Source organism: Vulpes lagopus, chromosome 1, assembly GCF_018345385.1.
Source record: "Vulpes lagopus strain Blue_001 chromosome 1, ASM1834538v1, whole genome shotgun sequence".
NCBI classification, from domain to species: domain Eukaryota; kingdom Metazoa; phylum Chordata; class Mammalia; order Carnivora; family Canidae; genus Vulpes; species Vulpes lagopus.
Window position 1 is genome coordinate 71,725,830 of NC_054824.1, and position 27,053 is coordinate 71,752,882.

The 27,053-nt window shown below is 53.5% G+C and overlaps 3 protein-coding genes across 8 annotated transcripts in view; 2 read left to right on the forward strand and 1 right to left on the reverse strand.

Annotated features, from left to right (window-relative positions):
- C2 (complement C2) overlaps window positions 1–9,745 on the reverse strand; it is a 40,726-nt gene extending 30,981 nt beyond the window's left edge. Inside the window, exons 1-2 of the mRNA XM_041772857.1 lie at window positions 9,573–9,745; window positions 4,245–4,409 (exon numbers count right to left, since the gene is read on the reverse strand). Of these exons, the coding sequence (XP_041628791.1) occupies window positions 4,245–4,278 (34 nt within the window). The 5' untranslated portion in view covers window positions 4,279–4,409; window positions 9,573–9,745. The remainder of the gene's footprint in view (window positions 1–4,244; window positions 4,410–9,572) is intronic.
- On the forward strand, window positions 7,660–12,536 carry ZBTB12 (zinc finger and BTB domain containing 12). Of its 3 annotated transcripts, none has more exons than XM_041772915.1 (2): window positions 7,660–8,145; window positions 9,841–12,536. In XM_041772915.1, exon 2 carries the CDS (start codon window positions 9,861–9,863, stop codon window positions 11,238–11,240), a length of 1,380 nt encoding a protein of 459 aa, XP_041628849.1. In that variant the 5' UTR covers window positions 7,660–8,145; window positions 9,841–9,860; the 3' UTR covers window positions 11,241–12,536. The 3 variants fall into 3 exon arrangements, with proteins under 3 accessions (XP_041628849.1, XP_041628841.1, XP_041628832.1); XM_041772907.1 differs by lacking the exon at window positions 7,660–8,145 and adding an exon at window positions 8,158–8,546 and having other exon boundaries at window positions 9,841–12,535; XM_041772898.1 differs by lacking the exon at window positions 7,660–8,145 and adding an exon at window positions 8,602–9,328 and having other exon boundaries at window positions 9,841–12,534.
- An 864-nt stretch (window positions 12,537–13,400) lies between these two features.
- EHMT2 (euchromatic histone lysine methyltransferase 2) lies at window positions 13,401–27,003 on the forward strand. 4 transcript variants are annotated; one of them, XM_041772801.1, is made up of 28 exons: window positions 13,401–13,481; window positions 14,128–14,194; window positions 14,290–14,508; window positions 14,610–14,860; window positions 15,778–15,862; window positions 15,960–16,000; window positions 16,120–16,275; window positions 18,552–18,689; window positions 18,820–18,934; window positions 19,093–19,194; window positions 19,422–19,570; window positions 19,668–19,811; window positions 19,891–20,126; window positions 20,205–20,387; window positions 20,485–20,567; window positions 20,945–21,051; window positions 21,153–21,275; window positions 21,363–21,464; window positions 22,293–22,397; window positions 22,501–22,655; window positions 22,744–22,911; window positions 23,289–23,433; window positions 23,757–23,834; window positions 24,132–24,247; window positions 24,355–24,441; window positions 25,801–25,879; window positions 26,022–26,197; window positions 26,487–27,003. In XM_041772801.1, the coding sequence occupies exons 1-28, from the start codon at window positions 13,440–13,442 to the stop codon at window positions 26,665–26,667; spliced, it is 3,633 nt and encodes a 1,210-aa protein (XP_041628735.1). In that variant the 5' UTR covers window positions 13,401–13,439; the 3' UTR covers window positions 26,668–27,003. The 4 variants fall into 4 exon arrangements, with proteins under 4 accessions (XP_041628735.1, XP_041628743.1, XP_041628728.1 ...); XM_041772809.1 differs by lacking the exon at window positions 19,093–19,194; XM_041772786.1 differs by lacking the exon at window positions 13,401–13,481 and having other exon boundaries at window positions 13,532–14,194.
- The last annotated feature ends 50 nt before the right edge of the window (window positions 27,004–27,053 follow it).

Consider the following 27,053-nt stretch of genomic DNA (forward strand, 5'->3'; position numbering starts at 1 on the left):
CAACGAAAATATGTATATAGATTAAAATTGAATTTTATGGGTACCTGGCTGGCTTGGTTGGGAGAGCAAGCAAGTCTTGATCTTGAGGCTGTGGGTTCAAGTCCCACACTGGGTATAGGTTTACTTAAAATAAATAAACTTTTTTAAAAATTGAATTTTTAGATGTACCCTGGTGGCTTAGTTCATTAAACATCGGATTCTTCATCTCAGCTCAGGTCTTGATCTCAGGGTCACATGAGTTTAAGCCCCATATTGGGCTCCACGCTGGGCAGGGAGCCTACTTTAAAAAAAAGAATTGAGTGATGCCCCAGTGGCTTAGCGGTTGAGCGTCTGCCTTCGGCTCAGGGCATGATCCCGGAGTTGCGGGATCAAATCCCACATCAAGCTCCTTGTGTAGAGCCTGCTTCTGTCTCTGCCTCTCTTTCTCTCTGTCATGAATAAATAAATTTTTAGGGCAGCCCCGGTGGCCCAGCGGTTTAGTGCCCCCTTCAGCCCAGGATGTGACCAAAGGGAGGCGCTCAACCACTGAGCCACCCAGGTGTCCCTGTAATATTTTTCTTAAAAAGAAGTACAATTCTAAATAAGATGGTTAGGTCACTTTCTTTTCAATTAGTTCATGTATTTATGGGTGAATGTTATTTATTGCTAGAATTAGGATTCAGTATGAATTCTATTCCTATTTTTCATTTTTGTAGATGTAAGAACCAAAAATTTTGTTCCCATAAATATGTAGATGTAAATGGAAGAAGGTTTGTCATAGCAATGTCAATAAATTCTTTGAAACTATATACCAAAACACAGTGACTTATCAAAACTCAATCAGCTGGTTTCTTCAACAAATGGTGCTGGAAAAACTGGATATCCAGATGCAAAAGAAAAAAAATAAAATCCCTACCTCACACTATATACAAAAATTAACTCAAAATGGTTCAACAACCTAACTATATGAGCTTAAGCTGTAAAATGGTTGGAAGGAAACATAAGAGTAAATCTTCACAACCTTGGATTTGGTCATTTTTTGTTTGTTTGTTTATTTTTCTAGTAATCTCCACACCCAATGTGGAGCTTGAACTCATGGCCCTTAGATAAAGAATCACACACTCTTCTGACTGAGCCTGCCAGGCGCAGTCATCCCTTGGGGATGGTTTCTTAGATATGGACACCAAAAGCACAAACAACAAAAGAAAAAAATAGATAAATTAGACATCACCAAAATTTAAAATATTTGTACACCTAAAGACTTTATTACCTTTCTTTTTGTAAGCTCTACATCCAACACACAGCTTGAACTCACAACCCCAAGATCAAGAGTCGCACACTCTGCAATCTGAGCCAGCCAGGTGTCCCAATCTAAAGACATTTTATCAAGAAAGTGAAAAAGACAACCTATAGAATGGAGAAAATATTTGTAAACTGCCTATCTTATAAGGATCTAGTATCCAAAATATATAAATAACTCTTACAATTCAACAACAAAGAGGCAAACAACTCAATTTAAAAATGGTCAAAGGAGGATCCCTGGGTAGCTCAGCAGTTTAGCACCTACCTTTGGCCCAGGGCGTGATCCTGAAGTCCCAGAATCAAATTTCACATGGGGCTCCCTGCATGGAGCCTGCTTCTCCCTCTGCCTGTGTCTCTGCCCCACCCCACCCCACCCCCCTGAATGTGTATGTCTCTCATGAATAAATAAATAAAATCTTTTTAAAAAATGGTCAAAGGACTTGAATTGATAGTTCTCAGAGAAGGTATACAAGTGGCACCGATAACCACATGAAAAGATACTCAACATCATTAGTCATTAGGGAAATGCAAATAAAAACCACAATGAGATACCACTTCATACCCACAAGGATGGCTTAAAATGCATATATATAGAAAATAAGTGAGACCTAGGATGTGGAGAAATGTGCTGGTAGGAATATAAAATGGCTCAGCAGCCGTGGAAAACTGTTTGGTGGTTCCTCAAAAGTTACATATAGAACTACCATATTACCCAGAATTCAACTCCTAGGTAAATACCCCCCAAAAAACTAAAAACAGGTTCTCAACAAAGACATGTGCATAGCAGCACTATTCGCAATCATCAGAAGGTGGAAAGGGCCCAAACGTCCATCAACAAGAGGAATGAAAAAAACAGTTGTGGTATATCCATACACCGGAATATCAGTTGCCCGTAAAAAGGAACAGACTACTGATACACGCTATGGCATGGATGAACCTCAAAGGCATTACGGCACATGAATGCAACCAGACACAGGGCCATATAGTGTGTGATACCATTTATACAAAACATCCAGGACAGATCATTCCAGAGAAACAGAACACCTACTGGTGGCTGCTGAGAGCCAGAGGGAGGAGGGAAGCAACAATTTAACAGGGAGAGGGCTCCTTCTGGGGTGATGAAAATGTTTTGGAACGAGACAGAAGTAGACAGAGGTGGTGGCTGCACAACATTGTGAACGTACTAAATGCTGCTGAATTGTTCACTTCAAAATGGTTCATTTTATGTTGTCAATTTCACCTCAATAATAGAAAGGGTGAGACGCCTGGGTGGCTCAGTGGTTCAGCACCTGCCTTCGACTCAGGTTGTGATCCCAGGATCCCGGGATCGAGTCCCACATCGAGCTCCCTGCATGGAGCCTGCTTCTCCCTCTGCCCATGTCTCTGCCTCTCTGTGTATGTGTCTCTCATGAATAAATAAAGTAAAATCTTAAAAAAAAAAAAAAAAAAAGAATGGGAATGTAGGGAAGCCTGGGTGGCTCAGCAGTTGAGCATCTGCCTTTGGCTCAGGGCGTGAGCCGGGGATCTGGGATCGAGTCCCACATCAGACTCCTCGCTGGGAGCCTGCTTCTCCCCCTCTGCCTATATTTCTGCCTCTCTCTGTGTGTCTCTCATGAATAAATAAATAAATCTTAAAAAAAGGGGGGGGGAATGGGAATGTAGGGAACAGCTGGGTGGCTCAGTGGTTGAGAATTTGCCTTTGGCTCAGGTCATGATCCGGAGTCCCAGGATTGAGTCCTACATTGGGCTCCCTATATGGAGCCTGCTTCTCCCTCTGCCTATATTTCTGCCTCTCTCTGTGTGTCTCTCACAAATAAATAAATAAAATCTTAAAAAAAAAAAAAAAAGAAGAAGAAGAATGGGATGTAGGAAGAAGGATGGACTTTCAACAAGTTCTGAAATTAAGGAAAGGGAGATAAGGATGAGTAAAGAAAGGGATATCTGGGGTGTGAAGGAGGGCTCTCTGGGCTGCTGAGAGCAGGCGATCAGAAGAAGGGTAGGGGTACTCAAGAGAGGGGGCAGGTGTGAAGCACAGCGTGGTGGGCCGAGGGGCTCTCCTTGGTGCACAGAGAACCCAGGTAAAGGATGCTGCTAGGTCAGAGCAGCTGAGAGTGGTACCCAGGTGGACAGGAAGAGAGGGGAAGACAGGATGCCTGGAGGTCTCCCTGGGACCTGGGGCAGGGATGCTTGCTGCCTCCCAGGAGAGAGAGATCTGAGGGTCACTGAGGGAATGGGGCTCTGGCATTTCAAATTTCAGAAAGGACACAGTTCCAGATGCTGTCAATCAGCAGGGGGTGATCTCAGGAAAGAGGTGGATGAAATGAAGTCAAACTAAAAGTTTTGAATGTCAAGAAGCTTTGAAGAAACCGTTAATATTGGTTGCTGGAGGGAAGGGGAACTGGGTGGGGGTTGGCAAGAGAACTTTCAGTGTGTACCCTTTTACATTTTTCTAATTTTGTGGGTTTGGAGGTTTGGATTTTGATTTTGTTTAGTTGGTTGGTTGTCTGGCACGGCGGTAGGGGGGGTTGCTTTAGTTACTTTTGGCTTTTTGGTTTTGTTTTTGGGGTGAGGGAAAATAGGCTATTTATTGGTGTCACATCACCCAGGAGAATGAAGAACTAATGCTCACAGTCCTATACTCCCCATTGGCTTGCAAGCAGGGGTTTTTACAGGGTGAAAATCCAGGGGCGCCTGGGTGGCTCAGTTGGTTAAGCATCTGCCTTTGGCTTGGGTCATGATCCCAGGGTCCTGGGATCAAGCCTGAGTTGGGCTCCCTGTTCAAGGGGGAGCCTGCTTCTCCCTCTCCCTTTGCCCCTCCCACCCCAGTTAGTGCTCTCTCTCTTAAAAATCTTAAAATCTTAAAAAAATAAGTAAACAAAAATAAAAATAAAATAAAGGGTGAAAATTCAGGATTAGGGTCTCAGGCTCTTGGATCATGCTGATTGATTAGGGATTGGACCTACTGTAATACTTCCTTTCTTGATCCTCTTCTCTCATTTGGCATCTCCTGGTATGGTTTTGGTGTGATTGTAGAGAGGTGGTCGTCTGCTGCAGGGGCCTGGCTGTTCCTCTTTAGGAGCCGGGAACTGCAAAACATTCTCAGCAGATTGTGTTTCATGATGTCATCTCTAAAAGGCAGACATTTTACATCCTGTGACTATTACTAAGCTGCAAACTATTATCATTATTTTCTTGCAAAAATGGCACATTATGTTTGTCATCTCAAGCAGAATAGCATCCCACAGACTTTTCAGGAGGCAACATAATGTTATTTCCTGAGACAATTTTACAGGTTTCTTTAACAGTAACTAAGGGCTACAAGACTGGCCAGAGGCAGCTGTGGGCTCTGCAGGAGTTTGCACACCAGGTTTCAGCTCCCCTCCCTCCACTTGTTTCTAGTCACTCCTGAGTCTTGAGGGATGACCACTGCTCTAGCTACTTCTGGCTGAAGAGGGGCGAAGATCAGGATTAGAGGAATGGAACTGGTTTGCTCCTAACTGTGAGTCCTCTGGCACCTGGCCTAACTTCAAAGCTTTGGAGAACCATCAAGTTAGTTCCTGCTTTTGCTGCCTTCAAGCAGCATCTCATGCCACATGTGTGAGTAGGTACATCATAAAAAGAGCAGATAGATCTCCCACTTGGGTTAATGCCCAGAGTGCTGATCAAATCCCTTGAGGAATCCAAGAAAACAGACCAGAAAACCAATCCCAATTCTGTTCACAGGACTTTGGCAGAAATTTGTTGCAGCCAAGTGGCTTGAACCTGTCTAGGTGGGTTTCTACCTCAGCTGAATAAGTAATGTAAATGCAGCAGGAAGAGTTAATTACCTTGCATATATCCCTCCCTGTTCCAGCAAAATAGAATCTAAGGCCATTCTATCATCCAGGCCAAAGAGTCTAATGGTTTTTGTTGAGCTGCTATTGCTTGAGCAATTTCATTGGCCAGAATTCCCAAGGTGATAGAAATATTTTTGATCACGTGTTTATGAGTCCTCATCCCCCACCAGGGTAAAAATGTTCTCCCAAATAAATATCAAATGCATTCTTTTGATAAGCAAGCAAGTAATCCCCACCTGGTATTGATTCCCTTTCTGATTAATAAAATACACTTTTTGAATCCTGAACCATGCAAGTGACTCTAAGAAAACATAAAATAAAGGCAGCCCTGATGGCTCAGTGGTTTAGCATCGCCTTCAATCCAGGGTGCGATCCTGGAGACCCGGGATCAAGTCCCGCATCGGGCTCCCGCATCTGGGAGCCTGCTTCTCCCTCTGCCTGTGTCTCTGCCTCTCCCCCTCTCTCTGTATCTCTATGAATAAATAAATAAAATCTTAAAAAAGAAAACATAAAATAAACTGGACATTTTTTTTTAATTAGGGGTGTGGATGAGGTCCATTTGCATGGACACTGGCAGGCCTGGAAGTTGGTTGCTCGGGCAACAAGGAGAGGTAGGGAGCAGCAGAGCAGACTCAGGGTTCCTACAGTGAGGGCAGTGCTGAAAGGAAGAGATGTTGGAGGTTTTACAACAAAACCTTGTAATACACGAAAAGTTTTATCAGCCTGTGGATTTAAATCCAATATTTCCTTTTTTAAAAATATTTTATTGATTGATTGATTCATTCATGAGAGACAGAGACAGAGAGAGGCAGAGACACAGGCAGAGGGAGAAGCAGGCTCTATGTAGGGAGCCCCATGCGGAACTTGATCCCAGGACCCCAGGATCACTCCCAAAGCCGAAGGCAAATGCCCAACCGCTGAGGCTGAGCCACCCAGGCATCCCTAAGTCCAATATTTCCTATTGGTAGTTCACGGAATATAATTATTCTGGCCTAGGCTGAGCGTATGGCAAAAGTACACCCACTGCCAAAACTACCTTGAAGGTCTCAGAGAAATGTGTAACCATTTCTGTCTAGGATTATCTAGACCACTGTTAGCATTCACCAGGAACCAGGAGTGATACTCTAAGCCATGAGCTAGCTTAGTCCTTGACCACTTCTCCCAGACATAGACACAAAAATGCACACATCTCTTTTCAGATTGGGCTTTTAAAGACTCACAGCACTGAAAGAGACTTCATAGGACAATCCCTCCTTTTCTTGAAGAGAATACTGAAACCTCGGGGATGTTGACAGCCTCCAACCTAAACTAGAGCCTAGACCTTCTGTCTCCTCTTGTTCCTTGCTCCATAGTCAGATTTTATTTCTCAAGCCCACTAAGAATCCTGAATCCACTGTCCTTGACACTATGCCAGGGAGTTTGGTACCACTAGCCAAGGACAGGAGGTTTCCTCATCTCACATTGGCAGAAGTCTGGGGCCAAGGGACAAGGATCAAGATACCCCTGCATGGGCTATGTGGGAAAATAGCCCTAAACACCTCCTCACCAGGCTGTACAGGAGAAGATAGCCTGGTGCACTATGGCTTATTTCCACATGAAACTGTAGCTGGACGGGCCTGGCACTTGAAGGATTCATCAGTTCTCAACTCTACTTGCCACCAAGAACCACCTGTCTTAAATTTCAAGCTGAGATTAGGCCCCCTGTCCCATTCACACTCTCCCAGAAAGGAGAAGTAGCAAGAAGGTGACAGGATACAAAACTTTACAGACTTCAGTTCTTACTTTGACAGCTTTTGTATCTCTGATTTCACTGGAGTGAACTACTCTTTTGAGAGGTTTGGCAATGAGGGAAAGAAGAAATGAGACAGGGAAACGGAATTTCAGTTAAAGTTCTTTTGAAGATTTTGTAATCTGCCTCCCAATTAAAGGAAGAGAGCTATCTCTGTTCTAGCACCTCCTGTATGCCTTAAACTTCACATTAGCCTTGTGAAAAACCAGGGACTCCAATTCAAAACAAAGATGCTATGATTCAGAGAATTAAGGAACTTCCCTCTTTTCAAAAGTAATGAAATATGGGGGTGCCTGGGTGGCTCGGTCGGTTAAGCATCTGACTCTTGATTTCAGCTCAGGTCATGATCTAGGGGTCCTGAGATGGAGCCCCTGAGATCAAGCCCTGGGTGGGTTTTCATGCTCAGCAGGGAGTCCACTTGAGATTCTTTCTCTTCTCTCTCTGCCCTTCCCCCCTCTAAAATACATAAATCTTTTATATAAAATATAAATCTTTTTTTAAGATTTTACTTTATTATTTATTCATGAGAGACAGAGACAGAGAGAAAGAGAGAGAGAGAGAGAGAGAGAGAGAGGCAGAGGGAGAAGCAGGCCCCATTCAGGGAGCCTGACGTGGGACTTGATCCCGGGTCTCCAGGATCACGCCCTAGGCTGAAGGCGGCGCTAGACCGCTGAGCCACCCAGGGATCCCAATAAATCTTTTTTAAAAAATGTATAGAATATGGCTTTGAGCCAGGTGTGTCTGACACAAAAGCCAAAGTTCTTTCTCAGATTTATATGGCCTGACTACAAAGGAGATTGCTATAAAGAGGCATTTTAGAATAAAGAGAACTGGGTGGAAGCATAAAAAAGCAGAGTAAAGGCAAAAGGCAAGGAGTCAAGCACCACCTAAACACTGCCCTGGCTTTCCACCAAAGGTCATTCCTTTGAGTTCAGGAATTCAGTTTCAGCCAGGAACAAACTTTTTCTGGGTGGATGCTGGCTGCACTGAAAGAGAATGACTTCAGCAGTAAATCATTTATTGCATGCCTTTTATTTGCAAAATACAACCCATGACATAATTCCCTCAATCAAGAAGTTTGCAATCTAGGGGGAACCAAATATTGAACCCATTATATAACAAGCAGTTTCCTCAAAACCCATGTGTAAGAAAAATGAGCTGGTCTCCTGGAGTATACAACCAACCAATCCAATCAAAGGGAAGCAGGGGCTTTTTCACCTGGATTTGGATGGATTGGAAGTGAGTGTACTAGGATGGGGGGGGGGGGGAGCTTCAGGAGGAAGCTGTGGAGACTGCAGGTTACTTTGGGAGTGACAGAAAGAGAAGGCAGGGGTGCCGAGTTGAGGAGGACGTTTTGTTTAGGGCGGTGCAGCTCTGACCTTGCCAGGCCCATGGAGGAGCAGGAATAGGAGGAACAGCTGCAGTCAGAAAGATTAAAGACGGTAAAATCGTACTGATATAAATAATCGCATAATCAGAAGAATTAATACCAGGGCTAATTGTACAGTAGGGAGGAAATGGGCAAGGTTATCGACAGTGCATACAACTGGAGGACGTTTGATTTGGCAAGAAGTGGGATCAATCCTGAGAATGGAGGGGAAGGTCGGAGAGGTGTGATGTTACACAACTTTGAGAAAGAGGTAAGTGGAAGGCACTGTAGTGCTTCTGCAGCAAGTTAAAACTTCTTTTAGGCCAGGAAGGCTGGGTGGTCACTAGCTTCCTAGGAGTTGAAAAAGTCTTCAAGTGTGGCAGGAAGGGCTGTGAGCATCCTCCGCCGAGGATGCGCCCGTGGCCAGCAGTGACCACCGCGGGCTGCCTGGGTCCCCGGGAGGGGCGGCGCAGCCTCTCCCGCCGGCACCGCGGGACCAGGGCGCACCAGCCGCGCGAGCAGGTGGCAGCAGGGGAGCGCGGGCTGGGGCGCGCGCCGCGGGCCGCCGGGAACAGGGGGCGGGCCGAGCCAGCGGGCTCCGCGCGGCACTTGGCACGCACGCGCAGATGGGCCGCGAGGCCCGGAGGCACAGAGGAGGGGGAGCGGGAAAGGGGGTGTGGAACGTATTTCCGCTCTGGCGGACAAATAATATCGGCCAAAGGGGAGGCCAGGCCGTCCGGCCCTTTAACCGTGTGGGGGGGCCGGGGAAGAAAGGGGGGTCGGGAAGGGGGGAATCCTGCTCCTTTAATTCCCTCCCCTCTTCCTCCTCCCTGAGTTCTCGCCGACGCCGAGGCGCGCGGGGCCTGGAACACACCGCGCGAGCCGCCCCCGCCCCTCCCTCCCTGCGCCCACGCGGAGTTGGCCCCGCGCGCGCGCCTCGTGCACCCCCGCGCCTGCGCGCTGCCCGGGCCCTGCCCGTGTTCGGGGGCGCCGCCAACCCCGGGGGGGGTGGGGGAGATAGGGGGGGAAAAACAGCGCGCGGAACCGGGCCAGGTGAGAGGCGCGTGCACTCAGGGTCGTGGGCTGGGGGGGGCGTGCCACGGAGCTCTGAACGTGGGGGGGGGCGTGCACGGAGCGTGCAGGCGGCTGGGGGAGGACGTGAAAGGCGCGTGCAAACGTGCAAAGGGGGGGCGGAGGAATGAAGCAGCGGGGAAAGGGGGCGGGGTGAGAAGAGGCTGCACCCGGGCCACCCCGGGGACCCCCCGAGCCCCAGGCCTCTGCCCCCGGTTTCTCCTACCTTCCCCGTGGGTGCGCGGGCTAGCCCGGTCCGGGCGGGGGGCGGGGGGGGGGGGGCGGTGTGGACGCCGCTGCCCCGCCCCCGGGAACCACGCCTCCGTCCTCGGAGGCCCGAGCGCTTCCCCAGGGACTGGGGAAACTGAGGAAGAGGCCTGAAGACTGGGAGATCTGAAGCTGGGAGGCTGGGCAAGAATGGGGGCGAGGGGCCCGGAGCCCTGGCCTAGGAGAGCCAGAGACCTTTGTCTCTGACCGGTTTCCTTCCCAACCAGGGTTGCCCACCCCTGCCACAATGGCCTCTGGGGTGGAAGTCCTGCGCTTCCAGCTGCCCGGCCACGAGGCCGCTACCCTGCGGAACATGAACCAGCTCCGCGCAGAGGAGCGGTTTTGCGACGTGACCATTGTGGCCGACAGCCTCAAGTTCCGTGGCCACAAGGTCATCCTGGCCGCGTGTTCGCCTTTCCTGAGGGACCAGTTCCTGCTGAACCCCAGTTCCGAGCTGCAGGTCTCACTGATGCACAGTGCGCGCATCGTGGCGGACCTGCTCCTCTCCTGCTACACCGGTGCGCTGGAATTCGCTGTCAGGGACATCGTCAACTACCTGACGGCTGCCTCCTACCTGCAGATGGAGCACGTGGTGGAGAAATGCAGGAACGCCCTCAGCCAGTTCATTGAGCCCAAAATAGGCCTCAAAGAGGACGGGATCAGTGATGCCAGCCTTGTGAGCAGCGTCAGTGCCACCAAATCCCTCCTCCCTCCTGCCAGGACCCCAAAGCCAGCCCCCAAGCCTCCACCCCCACCCCCTCTGCCCCCTCCACTCCTGAGGCCTGTGAAACTGGAGTTCCCTCTGGATGAGGACCTGGAGCTGAAGGCCGAGGAAGAAGATGAGGATGAGGACGAGGACGTGTCTGACATCTGCATCGTCAAGGTGGAGTCGGCCCTAGAGGTGGCCCACCGGCTCAAACCTCCTGGAGGTCTGGGAGGAGGCCTGAGCATTGGCGGCTCCGTGGGCGGCCACCTGGGAGAGCTGACCCAGAGCAGCGTGCCCCCCAGCACTGTGGCCCCACAGCAGGGTGTAGTGAAAGCCTGCTATAGCCTCTCAGAGGACGCAGAGGGGGAGGGTTTGCTGTTGATCCCTGGAGGCCGGGCCAGCGTGGGGGCCACCTCAGGCCTGGTGGAGGCAGCAGCGGTGGCCATGGCTGCCCGGGGGGCGGGGGGCAGCCTGGGGGCAGGGGGCAGCCGGGGACCCCTGCCTGGGGGCTTTTCCAGTGGAAACCCCCTAAAAAACATCAAGTGCACCAAGTGCCCGGAAGTATTCCAGGGTGTGGAGAAGCTGGTCTTCCACATGCGGGCGCAGCACTTCATCTTCATGTGCCCGCGCTGCGGCAAGCAGTTCAACCACAGCAGCAACCTCAACCGCCACATGAACGTGCACCGCGGCGTCAAGTCGCACTCGTGTGGCATCTGCGGCAAGTGCTTCACGCAGAAGTCCACACTGCACGACCACCTCAACCTGCACTCTGGAGCCAGGCCCTACCGCTGCTCCTACTGCGACGTGCGCTTCGCTCACAAGCCTGCCATTAGGCGGCACCTCAAGGAGCAGCATGGCAAGACCACGGCAGAGAACGTGCTGGAGGCCAGCGTGGCGGAGATCAATGTCCTCATCCGCTAGAGCTAGCAGAGCAGGCTCCAAGGCCCAGCGGCGTGGGGTGGGGGGGTCCCTGGGCTGAGTGTGAAGGGAGCTCCCTGGCCCAGGAGAACAGAATAGGGGATGGGAGGGTTGGGAACAGGCAGGTACGCTGGGGAACCCGAGCAGACACATCCTGAGAGAGGGGCCGAAGATTCCTTGGACAGAAGACCCTGCCTTTTCAGAAAAAAAAAAAAGAATGAGAGAGGGTTCTTTGAGAAGGCCAAGGCAATATGGGCTCCCAGAGAAAAATTTTCTTCTCTTAGAGGTGCATGGATATGTGGAGGGAGGGAAAGGGTCTTATAGAATGAGAAGGGGGAAAAAAAAGAGGAAGATGATTTATTCCTGGTTAAAGCTGCCCAGGGAGAGGGTCTGATATTTCTTGAGATGGGGGGTGGGGGTGGGAATTGGGAGGGAATTTGGCAGGAGGCAGCTTACTTGCTCCTGCATAGAATAGATCCTTGGGAGAGGGAGTGGTAGGGGGAAAGGATTATTGAATCCCAGAAAAGGAAGTGGGAGACAGTTCTTGCATGCTGGGGGAATGGGACTGTGGGTAAAGGCTCACCAAAGCAATAGGAAGGACCATGTCAGGTGCCAGGTAAGAGAACTTGGGGGTGAGCATCCTGGGTAGATATGGAAGAGTGGGGACAATAACAAGAAGGATGAATAGCGGCAGGGGTGGGGGGTAGGGCACTTAGATGAAAGGATACAAGGAGGGCTGTTGGGGGGAGGGAGAGGAGTAGAGACTTATACAGTATTTTTTAAGAAAACAAAACGTATTTTTTAGGATTTTTTCTGGAGTTTGGGGTTTTAGTTTTTCTGCTTTTGTTTTCCACAAAATAAATTTTAAAAAAAATCAAACTTTTTTTTTCTTTATACTCTGTTTGGCAACTGCGTGTGTATGACCGTCCCACCCTGGACAGCCTCTCCCTTTCATGCTGTTTGCTCACTGCTCAGCACAGCTCATGCAGAGGTCCTATGCCTGGAGGAGACTTGACAAGACCAAGGGACTGTGACAAGTGTGCTTCTCTGGCTGGGGACCCTCCCAGTTCTGCAACCTCAGCACCTGGCAGATATCTCACACTTCTCTTCCACGATTGGTAGTGGTGATAACTCACGACTTGCCCATCTATCACGGAGTTCGGTATCAGTGCTAGGGATGAACTATAAAGGTGATCATTATACCCACCAAAATTTTAAGCAGGAGCCTATGTTTGGGCATTTATGTTCTGAAAAAAGGGTTCATGTCCTGGGAAAGCCAAAAAAAAAAAAAAAAGTTTGGATTAGGGCATGGGGAAGACTACAAGTCCCACAAAGCTCTGAATAGTTCTTAACCAGAGAACTACAGTTCCCAGAAGGCCTTGAATTGGCCTCAGGTGCCCTGGAGCCAAACCACGGGCTTCTATCAAATACTGCGTGTGAGATCTTACAGGGTTTTTCCCAAACTTTGACCAGAATATAATACCAAAGGGATGGTACCCTAAATAATGCTATCAAGGTTTTTATCTCGGTGTAATATCATTCATACTTCCTCTGTCAACTGGGCTTATGACCCACGGAATGCCTAGGTTTGTGACCAAAAAAAAAAAAAAAAAGGCTCCTTAGTATAGTATACTCAGCAGGCGGTGATGACTGTGGAGCCTCTGGGGGTTACTCAGGTCCCCGGTGCACTTGGTGCCTTAACATACCGGCTCAAACAGAAGGGACCCTGAGCCCCGGGTTCAGGAGAGGACGCTGCTCCCGCCGGTACCAAGCAGTCGAGAGCACAGGTGTCCTCCGTGCGTTCCCGCTGCCCCCTTCCTGCCCGGGGGAGAAGCGAGGCCGACACTGGCGATCTGGAGACCCAGAAACTAGAACGCACCGAGGCGGGGGAAGCCGCCGCGGGCCGGGAGGCTCAGACACCGCTCTCGCTACCTACAGACAGGCGGGGGGCGGAGGAGCTACCCCGGGCCAGGCGTGCCTCGCCTTCGGCTCCCAGCGCAGCCGACGCCCGCAGCGGCGGGAACGCGCCCCCGGAGGCCCCCAGCTTAGGGCGGCCGCTGCCACCGCCGAGGCCGCTCCCGGCGTGGGGGGAAATGGCCAGAAAGCGCGCCGTGGCTCCTTTAAGGCCCCTCCTCGCCCCCCCTCCCCGCCCACGTGACCCGGGGCGGCCGCGCGCCGGCTCGGCCCCCCGCGCAAGCGGCGATGGCGGCGGCGGCGGGAGCTGCAGCGGCGGCGGCCGCCGAGGTGCGGAAGGGGAGGGGGAGAGGCGGGTGCATGCCCGCGCGCGCGCCCGGGGGAAGCGCGCGCCCGTGCAATGCTCCGGGGGTGCAACGGGGCCGGGGGGCCCGGACGAGACCTACAGCAATCCGGAGGGCCAGCACCGGGGGCGGATGAGGGGACCAGGGGGTGGGAGGTGGGGGGAGTGGGCACGGAGGCGCGCGTGCAGCCGCCGGCTGCCCCCGAGTGGGCAGCGGGAGCCGGGGCCCCAGGAGCGCGCGCGAGGGGCACGAGGGGCCGTCCGCCGGGCTGGGGAGCGGCGGGCGCTGGAGGGGTTGGTGCCCGGGGTCCCCGCGGCCTGGGGGACAAAGGGGGAGCGGCGCGTGCAGCCGGGAGGAGGGGGCGGGGCCGGGGCGCAGAGGCCCCGCCCCCTCCCCCTCCTCTTTTCCAGGCCCCAGAGATGCGGGGTCTGCCGAGAGGGAGGGGGCTGATGCGGGCCCGGGGGAGGGGTCGTGCGGCCCCCCAGGGCAGCCGAGGCCGCGGACGGGGGGGCCCCCATCGAGGAAGAGGTAGGCCCCGGAGCCTACTCTCTCTTCCCAGAGCCCAGGCGTCCTGGGCTCCCCAACTTCCTAGCGGGCTGACCAGCCCTCCTATACCTTGTGTCCCCTGCCAGGGGGAGGCCCCTGCTGAGATGGGGGCGCTGGTGCTGGAGAAGGAGCCCAGAGGAGCCTCTGAGAGAGGTGAGTGCGGCTGAACAGGCCCAGCTGGACCTTCACCTCCCCCAACACAGGATTCCCCGAGACCTTAGCCCTGAACTTTTTCTTTCCCCTTACAGTTCACGGCTCTTTGGGGGACACCCCTCGTGGTGAGGAGACCCTGCCCAAGGCCAGCCCTGACTCCCTGGAGCCGGCTGGCCCCTCATCCCCAGCCTCTGTCACAGTCACTGTGGGTGATGAGGGGGCTGACACCCCCCTAGGAGCCACACCGCTCATTGGGGATGAACCTGAGAATCTGGAGGGAGATGGGGACCTCCACGGGGGCCGAATCCTGCTGGGTGAGAGGCTGGGGAGTCAGGGGCCTGGGGGGCAGTGAGGGGGGGTATCCTCTGATTACCTTTCCTCTTACCTTGTTTCTGTCTGCCTATTTGTCTTCCAGGCCATGCCACAAAGTCATTCCCCTCTTCCCCCAGCAAGGGGGGTGCCTGTCCCAGCCGCGCCAAGATGTCAATGACAGGGGCAGCAAAATCACCCCCCTCAGTCCAGAGTTTGGCTATGCGGCTGCTGAGTATGCCAGGAGCCCAGGGGGCAGCAGCGGGGCCTGAACCCCCTGCAGCCACACCCAGCCCAGAGGGGCAGCCCAAGGTCCACCGAGCCAGAAAAACCATGTCCAAACCAGGAAATGGGCAGGTGAGAATGAGGGGGAGGGGTGGAGGTGGGGAGACCCAGGTAACCCACTGTGTACCCCTTGTGGACTGTTTTTTTTTTTTTTTTTTTTTTTTTTTTTACAGTTTAGCTTCAGACTGTTTCTCATCCCTTCAGGGCTTGCCATACTTACCTAGGAGCTACTGTGTGTCAGATTCTGGGCTGGGCTTGATCTGAACAGACAGACAAGTTTGGGGAGAGGGGAGTTGTAAAAAAGGTTAGAGGGGCACTTGGGTGGCTCAGTGGTTTAAGCATCTGGCTCAGGTCATGATCCTGGATCTAGTCCCACATCATGGAGCCTGCTTCTCTGCCTCTGTTGCTGCCTCTTTTTGTCTCTCATGAATAAATAAGTAAAATCTTTAAAAATAAAATAATAAAAAAAGGTTAGAGGATTAATGTTGTAGTTAATTGTCCCAATTATTCTTATGATAATGACTAAGGAACTTCTAACTTGCTTTCTACCTCTAAGCAAGCCCCAAGGGAGCTTTTTCCCTCCATTTGAAACTCCCCCTGCTTCCTTTTTCAAAGGGCTTCTAAGGGTTAACTGTGACTCCCTACAGGGAAGGAGGGTGAGGGAAAGGACAAAAAGCCCCAGAATTTCAGAATCTTTGTGACAGTGTTTTTGGGGGTTTGGGTATGGTTTAGGTAGCTTTGGGCAAGGCACAAACCTATTTCCTCATCTGTAAAATGGGTAAAGAGGGCCCGCTCCTTCAGGTGAGTGAAAAGGTGAGTGTTAGGTGTGGAATGTGCCTCATACCCTTCTTCTCAACAAGACAACAGTTCTTGTGATTGCCACATTCTGGCTTACTGGAGCTTCAGGTGACATTTTTGAGGGTGTGGCTCACCCTTGACTGAATGCAGATGCTCCCTGACCCTAAAGTGTGCTCCCTCTCTGCCGCTAGCCTCCCGTCCCAGAGAAGCGGCCCCCTGAAGTGCAGCATTTCCGCATGAGTGATGACTTGCACTCGCTGGGGAAGATGACCTCAGGTCAGCACCACCCCCACCCCCCACCCACCTGCCACCTGATAAATCCTGTCCGGAGGGTGGAAGAACCAGCCTTATTCCTTTCTCTCTCTCCTTCCAGATGTGGCCAAAAGGAGGAAGCTGAACTCTGGAGGTGGCCTGGTGAGCCTAAAGAGGCTGAAGACAAGGCCTCTCCACCTGGGGGGGCTGCATCCTGCCCTCAAGGGAAATGGTTGGGAGGGGAAGTACCAGCAGCTTCCATTTTTCTGATCTTTTCCTAGTCGGAGGAGTTGGGTTCTGCACGGGGTTCAGGAGAAGTGACCATGGAGAAAGGGGACCCAGGGTCCCTGGAGGAGTGGGAGACAGTAGTGGGGGATGACTTCAGCCTCTACTACGACTCCTACTCTGTGGATGAGCGCGTGGACTCTGACAGCAAGGTGAGAAGGAGCCAGCCTACCTCTCTGCCAAGGCTCACTCTCCAGTCTTTCCCGCCCACCCAGCCCCTTTGTCTCTCTTTCCTTTTTACCTTGTGACACCCCCTAATTCACCATCCCATCCTCTCTGTAACTTCCTCCCCTTTTGTGTTCCACCCCAGCCGGGCCCCTCGCCCCTCTCCATTGTGGTAGACTTTGCGTTTAGCTAGGATCCCTGGGTGGCGCAGCGGTTTAGCGCCTGCCTTTGGCCCAGGGCGCGATCCTGGAGACCTGGGATCGAATCCCACGTCGGGCTCCTGGTGCATGGAGCCTGCTTCTCCCTCTGCCTATGTCTCTGCCTCTATCTCTCTCTCTGTGTGACTATTATAAATCAATTAAAAAAAAAAAAAGTTAAAAAAAAAAGACTTTGCGTTTAGCATCCCATTTTGGTTTGGGGTTTTTTTGTTTGTTTGTTTTTAAGATTTAATTTATTTATTTGTGAGAGACACACACAGAGAGAGGCAGAGACACAGGTAGAGGGAGAAGCAGGCTCCACGCAGGAGCCCAATGTGGACTCAATCCCGGATCTCCAGGATCATGCCCTGGGCCAAAGGTGGCGCTAAACCGCTGAGCTACCAGGGCTGCCCCCATTTTGTTGTTTATCTGTGGTTTGTCTGTTTATTCTTTTGTTCTTAGTTTGATTTTATCTCATATGTTTGTATTTACCTATGTGACATAATGCGGTCTTCCTGACGTGCACTTTGTTTAACATGTCAGGGAAAATTTCAGATATGCACAAAAGAGTAAATGGTGAGCCCTCATGGAGCCTCACCCTGCTCCCACAATTTTCAGGACACAGTGGCTCTTGATCCAGCTCTTCCTCCACCAACCGGCCCACCTCCCTGTTTTAAAGTAGCCATCACATTATTTTATCTGGAAATGTTTCCATTTGTATCTTTAAATGTGAGACCTCTTCCTATGCTTTAATATCACTGCTTCACTGTTCACAATCTGAAAAATGTGACTCCCTAACACCATCACCTTGCTACTAGGGTTCATAATATGCCTTGGTGGTTTCATAAACAGGTTTTTGTTTGTCAGATTTTCTTTTCTAAGATTTTATTTATATATTCATGAGAGACACAGAAAGAGAGGCAGAGATACAGGCAGAGGGAGAAGCAGGCTCCATGCAGGGAGCCCCATGCGGGACTCCATCCCCAGATCCAGGATCATGCCCTGAGCCGAAGGCAGCCGCTCAACCGCTAAACCACCCAGGTGTCACTGTTTGTCAGATGGGCTCCATATATTCGTTTGATTGACATTTTCCTTAGGTCTCTCTTGATTTATGGATGCCCTTGGTTTTGAAAAAGTTTTTTTTTTTTTTGCCATTTATTTGTTGAAGAAACCAGGTCACTTGTGATACAGAATTCCTCATGTTTAGGAATTCACTGATTGGGTGAGGACTAAATGTCCTCTCTGCCCGATATTTCATGTAAACGAGATCTAAAAGTATGATCGGCTTCGGGTGATTTGGGGTTTTTATTTTTTTTAATGGTGAGAGGATTTGATAGCTGGTGTGCATACTTCCTGTTGTGTCATATCGGGAGGCACAGGACATCTTGTCTTTGTATTAGTCATGTTTGAGATTGGTCAGTGAATTTATGGGATGTCGGGACGCCTGGGTGGCTCAGCGGTTGAGCGTCCACCTTTGGCTCAGGGTGTGATCCTGGAGTCCCGGGATCGAGTCCCACATTGGGCTCCCTGCATGGAGCCTGCTTCTCTTTCTGCCTATGTCTCTGCCTCTCTCTCTGTGTCTCTCATGAATAAATAAATAAAATATTTTTTTAAAAAAAGAATTTATGGAAAAAAAAAAAAAAGAATTTATGGGATGTCAACCTCATCCTCGTTATAAAGTTTATCATTAGGTTTTCATCTAGTGTTTGGAGTGGCCATGGGTAGTCTTGCTTACATGTGAACTTCAAGACTTAAACTATGTGCTTGTTTTCTGAACTTTTTCTTTTTTTTTTTTTTTTTTTTGCTTAATATGTTCCCAAGATTCACACACATTGTTGTGAGTTCTTCACAGCTGTCTAACATTCAGCTCACTTTCTTTTCCCGTCCATGCTCACCTCCTCCAGGGAGCCATCCTGGGACAGTAGTAGTAGCTCTTTCTCCAGCTTCACTGCCTTAGTCTTTGGGGTTGGATAAGTCCCACCCTGTCTCTTTCTCAAGTTACCTGCAAGAGAGGGCTATGGGCTGGAGGTTGCTGTCTCCCCAGCCCTGCCTTGCCTCTCTCCCAGTCTGAGGTTGAAGCTTTGGCTGAACAACTGAGTGAGGAAGAAGAGGAAGAGGAGGAGGAGGAAGAAGAAGAGGAGGAGGAAGAGGAAGAAGAAGAAGAAGAAGAGGAAGACGAGGAATCAGGCAATCAGTCCGACCGGGTAAGGGCTCACAGCGGGCATCCTGTGGAGCAGGGGGGACACTGGGATTGGGGCCAGAGGTCTGAGTCCTCAGAGGGGAGGAGAGGTCGTGGGCTGGGTCCCAGGCTCTCTAACTCTTCCTCCATCCCAGAGTGGCTCCAGTGGCCGGCGCAAAGCCAAGAAGAAGTGGCGGAAGGACAGCCCGTGGGTAAAGCCGTCTAGGAAACGGCGGAAGCGCGAGCCTCCCCGGGCCAAGGAGCCACGAGGTGAGGAGGCTCCTCAGCTTCTGGGTCTGCTCCTCCAGCCCCTCTCCCAGCCCCCAGAGAGCATGCACAAACACACGCTCACGCATGTACTCACGCATGTACCCACGTGTCCAGGCACCTATGAGCTCGTGCTCTCACTCTCTCTGTCTCTATGTCAGGAGTGAATGGTGTGGGCTCCTCAGGCCCTAGTGAGTACATGGAGGTCCCTCTGGGGTCCCTGGAGCTGCCCAGCGAGGGGACCCTCTCCCCCAACCACGCTGGTAATTGCCAATTGCTGGGATGGCGAACCACTAGGGGGCAGCCTCTGGGCTGGGGGGAACCGGGAGGAGGAGGACCCCACTGGAGCCCAGGTGTCTGTCCTTCCATGGCCAGGCTTTAGGGGTTCTAGAGCATGAGGGAAAGGCAGGGCGGGGGTGAGAGGCCCCACCAGGGGTCCCCATGGGTGATGGGGATGGCCTCGCTCAGCTCCCTTTTCCCTCCATCCAAGGGATATCCAATGACACGTCTTCACTAGAGACGGAACGGGGGTTTGAGGAGTTGCCCCTCTGCAGCTGCCGCATGGAGGCTCCCAAGATTGACCGCATCAGCGAGAGAGCTGGGCACAAGTGCATGGCCACAGAGAGTGTGGATGGAGAGGTGGGCCTGTGACCTGATAGGAGAGGTGCCGGCAGTGGGGGGGACCCAGCCCCAGGCCCCAGCCTCACCCTCTTCCTGCCCGTTCACACTGCCACAGCTGTCGGGCTGCAATGCTGCCATCCTCAAGCGGGAGACGATGAGGCCATCAAGCCGCGTGGCACTGATGGTGCTCTGTGAGACCCACCGTGCCCGCATGGTCAAACACCACTGCTGCCCCGGCTGTGGCTACTTTTGTACAGCGGTGAGTAACCAGTGGGCTGGACAGGCTGCGTGCCCCGTGGGGGAGGGGTCTCCTGGAGCCTGAATGCCTTGTCTTCCAGGGCACCTTCCTGGAGTGCCACCCTGACTTCCGTGTGGCCCACCGCTTCCACAAGGCCTGTGTGTCCCAGCTGAACGGCATGGTCTTCTGTCCCCACTGTGGGGAGGATGCATCTGAGGCCCAGGAGGTGACCATCCCCCGGGGGGATGGGGTGACCCCACCAGCTGGCACTGCAGCCCCTGCCCCTCCACCCCTGGCTCAGGATGCCCCTGGGAGAGCAGACACTTCCCAGCCCAGGTACTGGCCTTCCCATTCCCAACTATCTGTTCCCTGCCCAACACCACTGCTGGTACACATCAGCACCTTCTCCCACAGTGCCCGGATGCGAGGGCATGGGGAGCCCCGGCGCCCACCCTGCGACCCTCTGGCCGACACCATCGACAGCTCAGGGCCCTCCCTGACCCTTCCCAATGGGGGCTGCCTCTCAGCCGTGGGGCTGCCACCGGGTCCAGGCCGCGAGGCCCTGGAGAAGGCCCTGGTCATCCAGGAGTCAGAGAGGTGAATGAGGGGTGGCTCTCAGGCATGGCGATGAGGGCTGGGGCTGAAAGGTGGATTCCCTTTCTGAGACACCTACCCCTCTCCCTCACCATGGCAGGCGGAAGAAACTCCGTTTCCACCCCCGACAGCTGTACCTGTCAGTGAAGCAGGGGGAGCTACAGAAGGTGATCCTGATGCTGTGTGAGTATTCCACTCATTCATTCATTCATTCTGCAGACCTTGATGGAACACCAGACCATACATGCCACACCCCGGGCCCAGGGCCGGGGGTACAACAGTGAAGGTCATCATCCTTGCCCCGAAACACGGAGCGTGGAGGGGGAGACATACTCACAGATAACCCGGGATGATGGGGACAGTGGTGACGACAAACACGTAGGTGCTGTGTTTATACACATTCACTCACACCAGCCCTGCCAGTGTAAGCCCAGAGAGGTTAACTGCGTTGCCCAGAGGGGCCCCCACCCCACATAGCCTTCCTAGAGGAGGTCCTACCTGCCCCTTAGTCACTTACCACTTGTCCCTCCTTCTTCCGGTATGGTGGGCTCTCCCCACAGTGGACAACCTGGACCCCAACTTCCAGAGCGATCAGCAGAGCAAGCGCACGCCCCTGCACGCGGCCGCCCAGAAGGGCTCTGTGGAGATCTGTCACGTGTTGCTGCAGGTCAGCTTGGGCCAGGCCCTCTGTCTCGTGGACCAGGCCCTTGCGCCCCCTCTCTTGCCCAGCCCTTCTGTGATGCCAGCCCACATGCCCCCTCCTTACAGGCTGGAGCCAACATCAATGCAGTAGACAAGCAGCAGCGGACCCCACTAATGGAGGCTGTAGTGAACAACCACTTGGAGGTAGCTCGCTACATGGTGCAGCGTGGCGGCTGTGTCTACAGCAAGGTGTGGTGACCAGGCCAGCTGGGACCTCGGGTCAGAAACAGGGTTTGAGGTGCCAGGAAGGGACTCATCTGCCCACATCTCCCTCAGGAGGAAGATGGCTCCACCTGCCTCCACCATGCAGCCAAAATCGGGAACTTGGAGATGGTCAGCCTGCTGCTCAGCACAGGACAGGTGGACGTCAATGCCCAGGTGAGTGGCCTGGCTGGCTGCCCAGCCAACTTCCTCCAGGCCCCTGGCTCAGCCCTGGCCTTTGTGCCTCCTGTCAGCCCCCGCTGACCTCCAACACTTCCGTCACTCTGTTCCAGTCTGTCCCTATTTCTTGCCTTTTCTTCATTTGTATTTTTTTTTCACTTTTTTCTTTTTTGCTTATTTCTATGTTTTCGGAATGATCAGTTGCTGCCTTAATCTCTAGGAATGTGTGGCGATGCTTCTTGTTACCTCTTAGTGTGTCATATGTTGGGTCTGTTTTAGCCCATTACTGTCATTTTTCAGTCTTTGAACTGTCCAGGAGGAACCCCGTGAGCCTGGCTCCTGTGGCTTTTGGTCTGACCCAGCAACTTCTAAGAGCATCCTTACCTCTTAGTACATTTCCTGCCCCAGACTTGATCTACCATTTCTTTAAGAGACTCTGGTTCCTTTAAACAGGAAATGTTTTTTAGAGACGTGGTCTGTGTCCTCAGCAATGGTTATTGCTATTGGGTTACCGTATCCTAGGACTTTTGAGTGGAAAGACCTAAAAATGTGCTTTTTGGAAAGAGAAAAATTACTCCACAACTTTGAGCAGTAGACGCTATTAGTCACATGGGGTGGATCAAGAAACTGAGACCTAGAGAGGTTCAGAGACTTAGCCAGGGTCCTGTAGCACATGAGGGGTGGAGCAGAGACCCCTGTTCCGAGTCCAGCTCTAGGGCCTGTGCTCTAGACCACGCACTGCTTGGGTAAGCTGGGCCAGCTGCTGGGTGGCCCCGGGCAGGGGACGGCAGCCCCTCACCCTCCTCCCTCTCTCCCGACCCACAGGACAGTGGGGGCTGGACGCCCATTATCTGGGCCGCAGAGCACAAGCACATTGAAGTGATCCGCATGCTGCTGACACGGGGTGCTGACGTCACACTCACGGACAATGTGAGAGTCTGGTGGGGGTAGGGGAGATGGGGTCTGAGCAGAGAGGAGACTGGGTTCAGGCGTCTACCGCTTAGACCCACCCTCACCCCTCCCACCCACACAGGAAGAAAATATCTGCCTGCACTGGGCTTCCTTCACTGGCAGCGCGGCCATCGCTGAGGTCCTCCTCAACGCCCGCTGCGACCTCCACGCCGTCAACTACCATGGGGACACGCCCCTGCACATCGCAGCACGGGAGAGCTACCACGACTGTGTGCTGTGAGCCCCTGCCTTCCCCGCACCCTGATACCCTGCCGCTGGCTCGGCTCGTGGCCCCAGGCCCCACGGGCTTCCCGTCCCCTCCCAGGTTGTTCCTGTCACGCGGGGCGAACCCGGAGCTGCGGAACAAGGAGGGGGACACAGCGTGGGACCTGACCCCCGAGCGCTCCGATGTGTGGTTTGCGCTGCAGCTCAATCGCAAGCTTCGGCTTGGAGTGGGGAACCGGGCCATCCGCACTGAGAAGATTATCTGTCGGTGAGCCCTCTGCCCCCTCCCCAGGCTCCCCTGAATCCCCAGAGCCAACGCCTAACTAGGATGTCAGATACAGTAAATTAAAAGAGCGTTAAAGGAGAATTTCAGATGACCAGTGCATGTTTTTTTAGTGTTAAGAGCATCCCACATGGCACTGGGGACTTATCTATGGTAAAAAAAAAAAAAAAAAAAAAAAAACTATTTATTTATTTGAAATCCAGTTTTCATGGGCTGTTCTCTAGTTTATTTGACCACCTTACTCCCCCCACCCGGTGAGCCCCCAGAACCACCCCCTTCCTCCCACGGCCCCAGGGACCTCTCAGGCCTCTCCTTGCACCTTGTGGACCCCCTCACCCCAGCCCCCATTCCCCTTGTGTCAGGGATGTGGCTCGGGGCTATGAGAACGTGCCTATCCCCTGTGTCAACGGTGTGGACGGGGAGCCCTGCCCTGAGGACTACAAGTACATCTCGGAGAACTGCGAGACATCCACCATGAACATCGACCGTAACATCACCCACTTGCAAGTGAGCTGCCAACCACAGCTGGGCAAGTTGTGGGCCAACGAGCCACCTGGCCAGGGGAGTGGGGCTGGAAGGGACCTCGGGGGTGGGCCTGCATCCACTTGGGAGAGGGGTCCTTTCTTTAGGATACATGAAGGTCTACGGGCTCATGTTGGCCCTGGGTACCCCTGTAAGCAGCATTTTGAGTCCCCCTCATCCTGGGATCATCATCCCCCACTGTTCTAAAGCAGTGATCTTAGAGAAAGGACAGCGGTTAGGGGTCAGGGAGCACTGTGGGGATAGGGCTACTTCTGAGGATCGGGCTAACCCCCTGCCTCCTGCGCCAGCACTGCACCTGTGTGGACGACTGCTCCAGCTCCAACTGCCTCTGTGGCCAGCTGAGCATCCGCTGCTGGTATGACAAGGTGTGTGTGCTTGTCCCATCCAAGCCTCCTGTCTCTCTCTTCCTCCCTCATGAAAAGAGGGCAGGGCAAAGCAGGGGTTGGGGGGGAGGGTGCTAGGGGGAGATGGGCCTGTGCCAGCTGCATGCAAATTAAGGGCTTGATGGGGTTCCTGTTGTCTGAGCTCCACATGTGTGGCCTCCCCAGCCTGTCCTCCCTGTCTGGGGGGTTGGGATCCGTGGTGGATTTTTCTTGGGGTTCCTTGGCAGTCGAGGTGGGCACCAGATAGAAACCACTTACCCTCACCACCCTCAACCCCAGGACGGGCGGCTGCTCCAGGAATTTAACAAGATTGAGCCCCCACTGATTTTCGAGTGTAATCAGGCTTGCTCCTGCTGGAGAAACTGCAAGAACCGGGTGGTGCAGAGCGGCATCAAGTGAGGACCCCTCCTGCAGCCTGCCCTCACCCCCCCACCCCTGTGCCCCTCAAATGGGGGCTTTCCAGGTCCCTCCACCTAACACCACCCTCCCTCCCCACCCCCAGAGTGCGACTGCAGCTCTACCGAACAGCCAAGATGGGCTGGGGGGTCCGCGCCCTGCAGACCATCCCCCAGGGGACCTTCATCTGCGAGTGAGTAGGGGTCAGGGGGTCGGTGCCTAGCCACAGCTGACTCCCAGGTCTCCCTTGGCTCTCCTCCCTGGTGGGCCTGCCCCTTCACTGCACCTGCCCCCAGCCCACACAGACCGCAGAGCGTCATAGCCTCCTGCCACCACTGCAACATCTCCCCTCCCCTGCCCTGCCTTTCCAAGCCCGGAGACCTACAGACCCGGGTTTGAACTGTACTCTGCCACTGGGAATCCTTGGCCAAGTTCTTAGCCTGCTTGAGCTTCTTTTTTTTTTTTTTTTTTTTTTGTCTCCAAAATGGAGGTAATAATGTGGCCTTTCTGTCCACCTCTGTACGGGCCTTGCTTCTGTCCAGCAATTCTTTCTTTTCCCAGCGTCTGTCACCCCGTCACCTGGCTCCTCCTCCACGGCTCAGTCTTCATCTAGGCCTCCCTTCAGCCCCATTTGCCTATTTAAGGGGTCTCCATCTCTTTATTGGACCATCTCTCAACTTTGTTCAAATGGCCCCATCCTCCTGGGCCTCAGGCTCCCCACCACCCACTCACTGCTCATCCTTGCCAGAATCTGCCTCTGCCCTCACCCTCCTGCCAGTGCTGCCTCTCAGCTACCCGTGCCTTGCCCTGCATCTTGGTCCTCGCTCTGGCTCCCACAACGCTGTCCTCACGTCAGTCCCATGCATCCCTCTTCTTCACCCGCTTCTTTTCCTCTTTCTAAGTGTGGGTTTCCCTGTCCCCAGCTCCTTCCTGGCATTCCTCATGGCCCCCATGGCTCCATCTCTTCCCGCAGCCCTGACACCTCTCCTGTCCTGTCGCCTGGCATCACTACCACCTGCTGGGTGGTTCCTAGTCCACAGACCTGCCAGGGATTAAACTCACATGGATTTCCCCACCCACACCACATGCCCACAGATACTGAGCCACAGGGGCTCACTGATCTTCCTGTGGCGCAGCTCTGGCCCTTCCCTTTACCTTTCCCTGGCTGCTTCTCCACCTCATCCCTGGCCTACTGGCCCCCAGCTTCCCCCACATTCACTGGTCCTGCCTGTTGGTGCAGCTGTCCGTGGAGACCATAGCTGACAGGAGTACACTCTGCGTTGTCCCCTCTCGTGCTTGTGTCCCTGTTCCTCCTGCTTCTCACTCTGGGGGGGGGGGCGTCCTCCTCCCCCATCCCATGACATCTGGAGTCAGCTGTCCTCCATGCCCACCAACACCCCCCCATACAGATCTGTGGGGTTCATGGGCACAGACCAGGGCAGCTGACATGTGGTGAAAGAGGGTCCCATGGGGTCATGAGGAGAGACAGGGCCGGGAGCCAGCTCTGGATAATCTCTGCTCACCTTCGGGACCGCCACTTCCTGCCCAATAGGTATGTCGGGGAGCTAATCTCTGATGCTGAGGCTGATGTGAGAGAGGATGATTCTTACCTCTTCGACTTAGACAACAAGGTGGGCAAGAAATTCCTCTGTCCTTCGTACCCAGTGGGCAGACAGAAGCCTGGGGAGGAGGGCCTGGGTGGTCTGTGGGTGGGGGCAGCTGGCCAGGCAGGCAGGGCAGTGGCGAGTATGAAGAGTGACGCCCTCCCCTCAGGATGGAGAGGTGTACTGCATCGATGCCCGTTACTATGGCAACATCAGCCGCTTCATCAACCACCTGTGTGACCCCAACATCATCCCTGTCCGGGTCTTCATGCTTCACCAGGACTTGCGCTTTCCACGCATTGCCTTCTTCAGCTCCCGAGACATCCGGACTGGGGAGGAGCTGGGGTGAGGTGTCCATGCTGTGTGTGGGGGTGTGGTGAGAGAGGCAGGCCACTTGGGACCCGAAGCCCAAGGCTGGAGAGGGTCTGGCTTCTAGGCGTGGATAAGGGCAGAGCCTCCCAGACAGTGCAAACGGAATCCTGAGCCAGAGCTAAGCTCCTGCACGTGTAACAAGGCCACCGGCAGAGCTAGTACTGCAGGTCCCGGAGCCTGTCAGGAGGAGATGGGGTGGGTGCTCTGGACGGGCCTATGCTGCTGGCCCTGCACCCCACAGCGTCCCATGCCCCTCCAACAGCTTCGACTACGGTGACCGCTTCTGGGACATCAAGAGCAAGTATTTCACATGTCAGTGCGGCTCAGAGAAGTGCAAGCACTCGGCTGAGGCCATCGCCCTGGAACAGAGCCGCCTGGCCCGCCTGGATCCCCACCCCGACCTGCTGCCAGAGCTCAGTGCGCTGCCCCCCGTCAACCCCTGACAATGGACCACACACACACACACACACACACACACCCCAGCCCTAGACGGCCACCCGCACAGCAGCCCTCCTGCCACATGCTGCTCCAGAGCCCACGTTGCAGGGTGCTGCCATCCGCTCACCCCTCCCCCTTCACACATTCCTCTGCCAAGACCCAGCCAGGCCCTGGAGGTCTGACAGCCCCTCTCTCCCAGAGCTGGCTCCTCCCTGGGAGGGTGACTTCAGGGCTGGCCACTCCCTGTTCCCCCTCCTCAGCTGACGTTTGATGAATTGAAATTGGGCCTCTATGCCAGCTGGTTTCCTTTATTCTCAATAAATACTGGGTTTGGTAATAAACTGTCTTGATGATTGTTGGGAGGGCAATAGGGGCTGGGCAGAAAGGAGGC